The 12,549-nt window shown below is 39.8% G+C and overlaps 1 protein-coding gene and 1 pseudogene across 1 annotated transcript; one reads left to right on the top strand and one right to left on the bottom strand.

The window, feature by feature from the left end:
* Positions 1-2,864: 2,864 nt before the first annotated feature.
* LOC141825599 (uncharacterized) lies at positions 2,865-4,024 on the bottom strand (annotated as a pseudogene).
* A 5,446-nt stretch (positions 4,025-9,470) lies between these two features.
* On the top strand, positions 9,471-10,327 carry LOC141825597 (uncharacterized). The gene has a single exon (XM_074712978.1). The coding sequence runs from the start codon at positions 9,506-9,508 to the stop codon at positions 10,322-10,324; it is 819 nt and encodes a 272-aa protein (XP_074569079.1). The 5' UTR covers positions 9,471-9,505; the 3' UTR covers positions 10,325-10,327.
* The last annotated feature ends 2,222 nt before the right edge of the window (positions 10,328-12,549 follow it).

Genomic DNA, 12,549 nt, shown 5'->3' on the forward strand with positions numbered 1-12,549 from the left:
TGGTCATATATTTAATAGATTAATACATAGTAATCTTTATTTTTTAGAAAAATAATTATATATTTAACATAAAAATGTTTATGAAATATTGGATTATGTTTTTTTTTAATTTTTAAACATATTTTATTTAAATCTTTTTCTGTGTTCTTCTTAACTTCTTATTAGAAAGTGAATAATATACATAATTATAAAGGAAACACATACCGCATATTATAGAACTACTGGTAGTTTATGGTAAAATTACAATACTATAGGAAAATTTAGAATTCAAATAATCTTTCAAAATATAATTTTACTTCAATATAACCTTATGAAAATCAATTTAATAAAAATTATTTTTAAAAATTAGTATTGTTAAAGCATAATCGGTCATTCTTTGCAAGACCTGACATGGACAATATTGATTAAGTAGTAATGTTGGACGAAGTGCATTTCCATACATTATTCTTGTGAAATAATGAGAAAATGTTACTAAATGAAAAATGCCTTGAATAAAAAAATGAAAAATGCCTTAAAGAAAAATTGGTTTCGGTAATCAATTGATCAAATAAATCCTATTGAATCTCGGCGACAGAGTAGATTTGCAAAAGAGGACAAGAGTTCGAATTTCAATCAAGTTAAATAATATCCTCCTCCGTCATAATCAATTACAGTTTCTTGATTTAATTCCATCGTAGATGATCGTGGGGCCGATAACATGAGACCGTTTTCGTGATGGATTTTAAATTTTTTAAAAAAATCTATTTCTCAGATAAATAAAAAAATTAATATCTAATATTACTTGAGCGAGTGATAAAAGGACTGCCGTACTGCGAAAACGATAGCTTAAAACCCACGCCAGAAGAAGAGAGCCAACTCCTCTCCAAGTCCTCGCCACGGAATCGCCTCCTCCTCTTCCGCCGCCGCCGCCGCATCCTTTTCCCCGCTCGTCTTCTCTCCTTCAAGGTCTTTGTTTCGCATAGGGTTCTAATTGGGGCTTCCGTGGTTCTAATTGGACAAGGTGCGTGTGGCTCTTGTCCAAGTTCAGTGATGACTATGAAGATGGGAATTGAACGCCGCTTAATGGAAATGATTCCAGAAATTGTTGCAGTTGAACCAATAACTGATCAGGAGACAGGGCTCCAGCTAAATGAAGAAAACATTGAGAAGGTAAATAGCATACTAGGCTACTAGCATTATGCCATCACCTCCTTATTCTAAATTTCAGAGGAATCCTCCATCTTTTGTTATCATGATGCCTTCATTTTTTCTGTGGATTGCAAATTTTCCTGTTTAGCCTTGTTCTTTTGGGTAATTTATGCTGCTGATAGGCTAGCTAATAGAGAGTAGTGAACTATTTTGAACTATTTGCAGTGGCCTGTCTCCTGTGTGTTGGTATCAACTAGTTGATGTCTGAACGGACACCTTCATTCCATCTTTGGTGCTTCTTCTTAGGTACTTGATGAGATAAGGCCATACCTTGCTGGAACTGGTGGGGGTGAGCTTGAGCATGTCGAGATTGAGGAGCCCATGGTTAAGATTCAACTAACTGGCCAAGCTGCCGGGGTCATGACTGTTCGTGTGGCAGTAACTCAGAAGCTACGAGAAAAGATACCTGCCATTGCTAGCCTATCAGCAATGTACTGAGTTCCGTTTGCCAAAATGTAACTGTTATGCCCAAGCATGCCTCATGATACCTACTGTTATATTAAATTTATCTAAAATCATTATATTTAGATCACAATTAGTCATCACTTGATTTCACTTGTTGATCATTTAGAAGGAGTAGTAGAGAAGAGATCTTGAAGCTGTACAAGGGCAACCTCGGTGTCACCCACCGTGACCGTGCGGAGGTGTGGTTTAGGGTCAAGGGCAACAGGTACTTTAATATGCCAACATACTCATGTGATTCAGGCAAGTCATTCCTTTTCTCTACCGTGTGTTTGTTTCATGCTTTGCAAACGTTTTGATTTGCCTCTGTAAATCCTTTCTGTTCACTCTCACTCTTTTGCTGGGACTTGAAGCCTTGAACCTTCTCATATAATTTCTTTTTTTGTTTGTTACCATTGACCATATTAATTGAAACCCTTTGTAAATGTGGATGAAGAAAAGATGAATCGGGTTGAAAATGAGAACTCGAATAACATAGCTTTTGGTTGAAGAAGACTACTCTTCTGTCGATTAATCTACACGATAATTTGATTATTGACTAATTGATATTGGAATGATCTAGGATTTGGATAACTAGGCTACATTATTTAGTGAGAAGGCCAACTCCTTGATTTATTGGACACTGTGAGTTATTGTGTGACATGACATGATACATCTTTATCTAAAAAGATTTATCATTTTTTGAGAACTGAGCATCATGTTTTAATCATGTTATCTATACACTGCACCTCACCATGGAATGGGCAGCAAGGAATAATTGGATGTAATCTCTCTTCCATTTGTCAGAACATATATTAACATGCTCCTGATTTTCATATATTTCCACTTAATTTTGAACTGAGGGATATTATCTCGATATCTCCACTTAATTTGAACTGAAAGAGGTATTAAATATTAAATCTCACTGTTCTGAGCTGCATATGTGGAAATTGTAGAAATGTAATTGATGATTGATTATCTCATAACTTGTTCTATTTGTTTGGAAGGAAGATTAGAACTGATGATATCACACCAACTTGCAGTTCTACAACAATGGTTGGCCTGTCCTTATTAGATGGATGTGTAATTGTGTGAAATTGGAAATCTGGAAGACTGCTTTACACAGTTAAATTATTGAATACCTCTTGTTCTCTTCTTGAATAGGGAGGGAATTAGAGAGGCTTTGATTCCATATCAAATAGATTGTATTTCACGAATATGAATATCATATTCTCTCAGGTATGCTGGCAAGAGTTCTTCAGGGAAAGTGGGGCCCCCAGCCTGGTCTGGTCCAGAACCAAAGCACACTCCACGCGGTTGTAGAACTTGGGCTGCACGAGTCGGCCCAACACGAAGGCCCTCGACCTCACCGTGAAGCTGATCGTCAAGTTCACCGGCGGGCTACCGGGCCGGCTGCTGAGCCCCGCTCCGCCGCCGTAGACCGGCAGCTCGGTGCTCGTCACCGCCACCTGCAGCTCCCTCTGGCTCTTCCGAGACTGGTAGAAGTGCTCCATCTACAATTAACCCCAAAATTAAAAATGTCAAATCGTATCCAATAATTAATCTCTTTCGTTTTTGTTTCGATTCATGACTTACGCTTCCGCTGGCGATGGTTTGTTGGTAGTAATTGAGGAGCACCGGAGTCGAGGTGACATGGACGCCGAAGAAGCCGCCGGTGTTGCGGTAGCTTAGTTTCAGCGTCGAGTTCAGAGTCACCAGGTTAGTCGGAACTAGGCTGGAGTCTGTGCCGGCCTGGACGTTGAATTCTCCGATCGTGATGCTCTGCCATGCACGCCCGCAATCGTGAAAACAAATTGAATTAAAAATCTTTAACAAACATTTATGCTTTCGATCGCTAAAATCGATAAGTTTAATTAGCTCACGTTCATAGTAACTACGGGCTGTTTATCATGGCTGGCGCCCCAGAGGATGAGGGCGAAAAGGAAGAAGAGGAGGAGGAAGACTCCGACGAACCCGATGACGTAAAGCCTCGCCGGAATCCCATCGCCTTCCTCTCTCGCGGCGGAGCAGCCTCTCCTCCTCGATCGCCGCGGGGTCTTGCCACATCGTGTCGCCGCCGCCGGCAGCTGGCCGAGCGAACCGATCGGCGGTTGAGGATCCCCAAGAACCGTTCCCGTAGTAGAACGGCGGGGATCGCGCCGGCGAAGAAGGGTACGACGGGATTATTGTCCTGCTCTCGCCCGCTTCCGGAGGGCTCTGGACGAAGTAAGCTTGCCGGGGCGGCGACCTCCGCGGGGAGGAGAGCGAGATGGTCGCCGTCGCTTCCGACTCCGTCTTGCCGTGCTTCCCGTTCATGCTGCGGCTTGGGGAAGAAGAATTGACGGCGGCGACGACCACGAAGCTTGTTGGTTAACTTCCCTGGCTTGGTTGACAATTTAATGGAGGCGTTGTGGAGGTCATGGCGCCCACGCATTGACATCAAAGAGCTGGTTGACGGATTCGATCGGGCTCCTGCTGTGATCTAAATTCCTTGAGCATGATCGTTGAGCTCCTGCGAACCTGCGTGTTTCCGTTGACTTTGACTTTCTAAATTTTCGTTGACTTTCACCTTCCTGTAATTCTGCGATCTTATGGCCATTGATTGGTGTGTCGATAAGTATATTTTGAATTTAACTGCACAATAAAAGGGGATGTAGAGATGTGCGTTATGATCGATTAATTACTGATAAATAAATGTTTATTGGCATCGCAAGGTAATTTAAGGCACGACGGTTCGTGTGCAGGCGTTCCAGGCATCATTAAAGGTTAGATAACTTTTGATTTGTTTCGTGTTGTTTAAACAAGACTCTGAGTTCATTCTGTAGATTCAAGGGTTTGATATTTTCCTCTGAACCATTTTGATATGTACGGACTTGATTTTTTAAAATATTAAATATTATAATTGATTAATTTTGATCGATTTAATTCTATAAAAAAAATTTATCGAAGATAAATTAAGAAGCGTGAAGTTCACGGAGACGTCAAATTAAAACTCGAGACGTCATACTGACTTTGTTGGATTGTGAGGAGGAGGTAATGTTTGATTTTAATGATCTGACGCTGCTTTGAATCAAAAGTCGTCTAATTAAATTAGAGGCATCTTAAGATATTTAAATAAAACAAAAAATATCATTATGATAATTAATAATATATGATGTTTTATATATATTAATGTGGGTGTCGTGAAGGACATGGTTCCCCGAGATAAAAGTCAGGAGTCATATAGAGATCAAAGTTCAGGCCGACATGGTAAAACGGTGAAAGTCAAGAGTCATATGAAGATCAAGGTCCAAGTGGCAAAATGGATCAACATGGACTCAATCTCGTTAGAGTGGGATATCTGTCCTCTCAGCCTCAAATTGTACGTCGGGCGCAACATGGGCTCAATCCTGTGTTTGACTTGGGTTCCGGAAGCCATCTCAGTCAGTCTCGTCTCGGTCATCTCAGTCGCCTCGTCGCGGCCATCCCAATCGTCTCGTTTCGACCAGTCTCAATCGTCTCATCTTGGCTATCCTATTCGTCTCGGTCGTCCCAGTCATCTCGTCTCGCCGTCCCAGTCATCTCGTCTCGTCCATCAATCATCTCGTCTCGCCCGCCCCCAGTCGTCTCGTCTCAGCCAGCCTCGTCTCGGTCATCCAGTCGTCTAGTCTTGCATGTCCTTAGTTGGCTAGTCTTGACCGTCCCAGCTGTCTTGTCTTGGTCAACCTCATCTCAGTCATCTCGTATCGACCTTAGTCATCCCATCTCGACCACTCCACCTCACTCCGTCTCATATTGGGTTCCGCTTCATCTTGGATTTCATCCTCATGTCTTTGGTAAACCACTATCTTACATAACCTGCTAAAGGAGAACGCAAATATTCTCATGTACGGACATGCAGCAGCCCGAGGACGTACAAGCGGTTACGAGGTTGTCAGACCCGGCCCCCTCGGATACACATCTTTCTGCACATAAAGTCAAAAGGAATATGAAGTTATTAGACCTAGCTCCCTTAGATACCCCTCTTTCTGTACATAAGGCTAAAAGAAAATGATTGTCGGATCTGATCTCCTTTACAGGTTGTTATAAGGGTTCTATCAAATCTGACATGGAGATGTCTGGAGCATGCTATAAAAGGTTTAGCCCACTGTCATATTCGAGGTTGAATTCTAAAAACTTTGTTAGTGTTATTTTCTTTCTTGCCTACATTTCATCATCTTCCTCAAAATTCTAACTTGAGCGTCGGAGTGGTATGTTGGAATTTCTCGACATCAATCTAACCTCTCTTTCAAGTGTGTTTCAGGTTCGGATTGTTTTCCGCATCCTAACTCATCCAAAAAGTCATCCACATCAGATTGCTCATTGACTGATGGCTTGACCATCAACAGTATTTGGTCGGAACATAAATATATTTTAGAATCCTTTTAAAAAATTATAATGTTTCTGAACATGATATTTCAAAAATTAGTTAGAGGCTTACGAGATTTTTTTAACAGATTTTGATGATTTTTAAAATTATAATAAATTTCGATGATTTTAAAATTTAAAATAAAATGTACATGGGATTTTGAAAATAATGTTTTTGTACCGTTTTTGGGCATTTAAAATTTTATTTATGAGATTTTATAATAGTTGAGGGATTTTTAATGATTTTAAAAATAAATACTAAATATTTGATACTTTTCCATAAATTTTTAGATTCATTCTAAAATAATAAAATGTTTTAAGATTAACCTGAGGTTTTACACAATGATATTCATGAAGTCTCTAGCTTTTTCTTTATTTGTGATTTTTAATTTTTTTTAACAATATAATTTCTAATTTTTATGATTCTTTTTGGTTTTAGGATTTAAAACAATAAAATATTGTAAAATTGACCTGATATTCTAAATAATACTTTTTGGAGAAAAAAATTATACATTAAAAACAATTTAAATTTAGTTCTCGATTTTAAAAATTAAGCATGTACATAAAATAAATTATAAAATTATGAGTTAACAACAATATAATAGAAAAATTAAAGTAATTTTACATTACCTTTGGCTTGTTATATTTTTAAAAGTCAAATTACTGTATACATAACTTAGATGGATCTCAAAATGTCCAAGTAACATAAACAAGAGTGAAGAAATGGAATGCATCTAAAAAAAACCAAAAATGGATTCAGAAATAAAAGAAAAAAAAGGATCAGAAAAATACAATTTAAATTGAAAACCATTTAAAAATCCCACATATAAAAATTTGAGTGGTGTTTATAAAACTGCGATAGGTCAATGTGAATTGTGCTTAGCAAGCGTGTCATGCCTACCGGATTCCAAGCCGATTCGACACATTCCTTTCGTAGGCTATGCCCCCTCCGACCCATAGGTCAATTGGTACTGTCACGGTCAGCCCGACCCAATCGCCACGCCTTTTAGACAGATTTGAAGGCAAATGCCTGGGTTGACATGAGATCTGGTTCAGATACCTAATTGGACTCAGCCCAAAAATGCAGATATGAACTATGGGAAACAAAAGTCAACTTTTAGTTACAGAAAAGGAAAGTCAACTTTGTCGATCTCAGGATTGATTCATCATACTGCGCGGGCTCATGTCGTACAATTAAGTTCTACGTCTCAGGAATGTCAACTCTGACTTCTTACTCACTTTTAAGTTGATAAAATATTTTTATATCTAAATTCTGAATCCATTGCGAGAATTAAGCTTTCATGTTAAATAAGAATTTCTCGCGATAATACTAATATTTTTAGAATATAATTTTATAGTCATATCATTTCTTAGATTTGAAGACAAATTACGAGCCAGAAAATCAGTTAATCTAATCCGATTGGTCAATTCGACTAATTGATTCGGTCAAGAACGTTGACAAATCTCAAAAGTCAACCGAACCAGCGAAGTCAAATCACGTGGGCTAAGTGAATCAGTTGAGCAAATTGTGCGAGATAACGAAGCCAAACAAAACATTTAACGCGTGAATAATAATAATAATAAATTTATTATCGAACTTAACGATTGAAGATATCGAGGCCACTGTCGGCACCCACCACCTACCGGCCACCGCCAATGGTGGTCAACTCCCGTCTGAACGCCGCTCGTCTCCGTCAAACCGCCCCTTCATGCAACTCAAAAAGGCGGGTGTTGTCGGTATTTACAAACTAATTACGAACACCTTTTCCATTTATTGGACAGGCAGATCACTATACACGGAACTAGCAGAACAGAGACGAGTTAAAAAAACCCCCCTCAAGTTTTATCATTTTTTGACATGCCCCCCAGATTTTTCAAAAAGTTTCACCTCCACTCTCCCATTGGTTTAGAGGTGCAAATAGTTTTAACTGTTACGGGAATAACCCATGGGATCCCCTGGTTCTACTTGAGTCTGATCCTGGTCTCACCCAAAGGCCCATCGTCAGCATCTTTAGGCTTGATTGACCAAGTGCTCTCTCTCTCTCTACTCGTTCGAGGAAGTCATTGAATGACATCCCATTCGGCCTTCAGCATGAGCTATCGAATGACCTCCCCATTCGATTCGGGACAAGGGAGTTGCTAAATCACTCTTCCATTCAGTTCGCCCATCGGCCGAATCCTCCATTCGGCCATCTCATGTCCCCATTCGGCTATATCTCCATTCGGTCATGTCCCCATTCGGCCATGTCTTCATTCGGCCATATCTCCATTCGACCATATATTCATTCGGCTATGTCCTCATTCGGCCATGTCCCCATTCGGCCATGTCCTCATTCGGCCAAATCTCCATTCGACCATGTCCCCATTCGGCCATATCTCCATTCGGTCATGTCCTCATTCGACCATATCTCCATTCGGCCATGTCCACATTCGACCATGTCCTCATTCGGCCATATCTCCATTCGGCCATATCCCCATTCGTCCATGTCCCCATTCGACCATGTCCTGCCCTGCTCTGCGCTACTCCGTCTGTTATGCGTGGTGCGCTGTTTGCTCGAGCCATGCATGTGTCAGAGGCACCATCGTAGGCTCTGCATGCCCTGCTCTGCGCTGCTTCGTCTGCTATGCGTGGTGCACTGTCGAGTCACTGAGTGGCCGGATCACCAGTCAGCCATCGCCCTTGCCCTTCAAACCTTCCATCAAGCCGAATCGTCGGATCGCCCCACAGTGCCCTGGCATATCCCATCATGACTTCTGACAAGCCCACACCTTCATTTATTATCGCCGCCCACTCTAACTCCCACCTGGGCAATGACACGACGGCTACATACCAGAGATGAGACTCATGACTATTGTGCTTGATTGTTCCTGACATCTCATTAATCATGAAGGGACATCTGACATGACAGGTATACACGCTCATCTCTCCCTAAAACGACCACTCCCTTCAGCAGGTATCTCTCTCATCTTCTTCAACTTCTACTCTTCTTGACGCTCAAGCTCATGACTGTTCACCTTCTTCCTCTCCTGTTTCTAACTTGAGCGTCGGAGTGGTCGCGCCAGGGCACCCCCTGGCTTTCTTTCTTACGTTCCTTGTGTTCGCAGGTCCTGAAGATCTTGCCACACTCAACCCATCTTTCTGCTCCACGCCGATGACGGAGAAGGTCTGGCGACTTGTCCAGCCGCTAGTTTTAACGATTCTAGAAGTGGATGTGTGAAGAATCAGCAAAATGATACAACGAGAAATGATACGAGCATTTGAGTTTTAGTTAACGTTTACGAGCTGTTTCAAGGATAATTCTAAAATTTTAACGACCGGAATAAATTAAGGGGTATTTTGATAAAGAGTCAAACTTTGGGGGCATCGTGAAAAGCGTGTAATAGCGTCAGCCTCAGCAGAGTCTATAAATTCCTGTGAACTTCCGTTCGTAAGCATCGATAGTGGAATTCTTTCACGTCTTGTGAGCGAACGAGATTGGTGAGTGCTTGCATGTGCATCACGGTGGCTAAGCTTCCGCGGGATAACGCCGCCGGCGCCAATTTTCGGCACCCTGACGGCGGCGACGGAGAGTACTACCCAGTGTTTGCTTCGCTGCCGCCGGTGGTATCCTCGTTGCTGACTCCGTCGTTCTTGGAGAAGGAGAGGTCGGAGATGGTGAGAGTCCTCGCGCGCGTGATCGCCGGAGACAAAGCTGATCTCAGAGGGCAGAAGAGGACGAGGGAGAGCTTCTCGGCGATCAGCGAGGAATCGCCGAGGTTCCACTTCAACTTTGCGGAGCCGTCGTCGTCGATTGGAGGAACAGAGGCGGGAGGAATCGCTTCCACCTCCACCGCCTCCGGAGCAGAGCAAGGAGAGAGAAGAAAATACAGGGGAGTCCGGCGGCGTCCGTGGGGGAAATGGGCGGCGGAGATACGAGATCCGCGCAAGGCCGCCCGCGTCTGGCTCGGCACCTTCGACACAGCCGAGGGCGCGGCCCGGGCCTACGACGAGGCCGCGCTCCGCTTCCGTGGAAGCAGAGCGAAGCTCAATTTCCCCGAGGAGGCTCAGCTCCAGCTGCCTTCTCCTGCCGCGTCGACGCAAGCCCCGCCGACGGATTCCGCCTCTCTACCTGCCCTCCTGGACCCGTACCCCGACGGCGCCGCCGCCGACGATGGCATGAGGGAATACTTGGAGTACTTGAGGCTTCTCGAGGGAGAAGGAGAACACAGGAGCATGGCGGCGACGCACTCCACGGTTGCTTCTACCTCAGCCGCTGACGTTGCTTCCGTCCAATTGTCTCCTCCCTTTAACGATACAGTTGAGAAATAGAGCACGAGGTGTAGAATTTATTCAATCTCCGGCAAGGAATGATGATCTCTAAAATTAATCTATTCAAAAAATTAAATATCTAAATTATTTAAAAAAATCTAGAGATTGCCAACGCTACTTTGATGATTTAATTGATACGGTTGAGTAGCCAGTGGATAAGGAAAGCATCATCCAACTTTATTGAATATATAAATATCATACTTTATTTTTTATACGATCCAAAAAAATCACTTCCAAATTATCTTCTAAAGAGAAGAACTAGAGATGTGGTCCATAAATATGGAGGTCTATCGTAGAGGAGGGGCGTCTCCATAATCCAAGGATGGGGCTGAATGAAGCACGCAATATCCTATTGCGGTTTGCTCTTGTTGTGGCCTTCCCTCGCCATGGTCTACACCAAGTCAACTCCTTAGCACATACAAAGCGTGATGATACGTGGGCTCCTCGAAGGACAAGGAAATCAGGGTCGGAAGCATTGTATCGATATGAGATTGATTGGATCGGATTTTATAGTGGAATCAAAATAGAATCGTTGGAATCACACAGAATCGATGAAATCAATGAGATCTTACATTACAAACGATTCTCGTTGGCGAGCAAGCAACAACGAAAGGGACCTCAACTACTCGTGATGGGATGGAGATTGTTCTTCGTCTACTCAAGAAGAGAAGGCGTTGGCTGATAGAGATGGCGATAGGGATGCACGAGCGTGTGTGGAGTGGAGTCATCGGGTATTAATTCTAATAATAATAAATTTAAAAGCATATTTATTGATTTATTTAATTAATATGATCGAATCCAAGTACTGCTGAATTATAGTATATTGACTTTTGCTTACTTGTCAAACTTTGATTTTTTTTTTTTCATCAAACGTTTTTCTTTTCAAATTTTTTTTAAAGATTCTGAAACTTATTATATTCTTCTATTCCTATTTATAGATTTTAAAGTTATTTAAAATGCCCATACATGATTCATACTAAATTAACATTATTGTAGTATTAACTCCAAATTTAAAATTATTTAGGATATCAAAGATTTTTACATAAAATAAGAGCTATTTACAACCATCAAATATTTTTTAATTAAAGTTTTTTAATGGTCCATATAGCTTAAAATTATTTAGGATATCAAAGATTTTTACATAAAATAAGAGCTCTTTCACTTTGCAACCATCAAATATTTTTTAATTAAAATTTTTTAATGGCCCATATAGCTTAGGGATTGAGTCAATGCGACTAACTGGGATTATCATTTTTTTATAGAAGGAAGAGCGCGATCAAACTTAATAGATTAATTAAATTAAATATAAATTATTTATAAATGATATTATTTTGAATAAATTCTACATTCGAACACTTGAACTACAAGTTTTTAAGAGTAAAAATAAAATATATAAGATCAAAATTTAGTAGTATTAAAGGTAGTAAAACAGTTGTTAAGTTAGGAAATAATGAGTTATTTGTTATTGAAAATTTTAAATATTTATGATTATTATTGTAAAATGATTGAGAGTCGATAGAGCTATTTTACATCAGATTCAAAAATGATAGTTGAAATAGATGAGGATATCAAGTGAATATTATGATCATACGGTACTTATAAAATTTAAAAAGAAAATTTTATGAAATAATTATTAAACATACTATATTATATGAAGCTGAATGTTAGATTATAAAATGAACAAATTAAACATATAAAAGATGAGAGTTACATAGAATAATGTTAAAGTAGATGTGTAAATATATATGCATGGATATGATTAAAAATTAAAATATTAGAGAGAAAATTAAAAAGAATAATAAAAAGTTTTAAATAATAAAATAATAAAGAAAGATCAAAATACATGCATTATTAAAAGATAAAAAGGATTTATTATTAATAATAAAATAAAATTTATTTAAATATAATAGGAGATTGACTTTGATTGTGTAAGATGATTCATATAAAATCTCACTTGGTGAAATAAACACTTCGATTGTTGGTGTTGCATTTCTTTTTGACAAAAATGTTTGATGATCTTAAAAAATTTTTAAAAATAAAAAAAAATGAACGTAGCAATTAATCTCATTTGACACGGATCTTAAGTTTTTAAAACCATTAAGTAGCTGCAATTAAAAGTATTGGATGATAAAAAATTTAAATTTATGTTAAATTGGTATTAAAAGAATTAATTGGATTTAAAGCAATTTGATATTATTGTTGCCAAAACCGCTGTTTAATGTAAT

Source organism: Curcuma longa, chromosome 3 (assembly GCF_044706935.1).
Source record: "Curcuma longa cultivar G26 ecotype Majalengka, Jawa Barat chromosome 3, ITB_CL_G26_1.1, whole genome shotgun sequence".
In the NCBI taxonomy this organism is placed as follows: domain Eukaryota; kingdom Viridiplantae; phylum Streptophyta; class Magnoliopsida; order Zingiberales; family Zingiberaceae; genus Curcuma; species Curcuma longa.

Bases quoted from the DNA above. Each gene is read 5' to 3' on its own strand.
- LOC141825597 (XM_074712978.1), top strand. From the start codon at position 9,506: ATGTGCATCACGGTGGCTAAGCTTCCGCGGGATAACGCCGCCGGCGCC.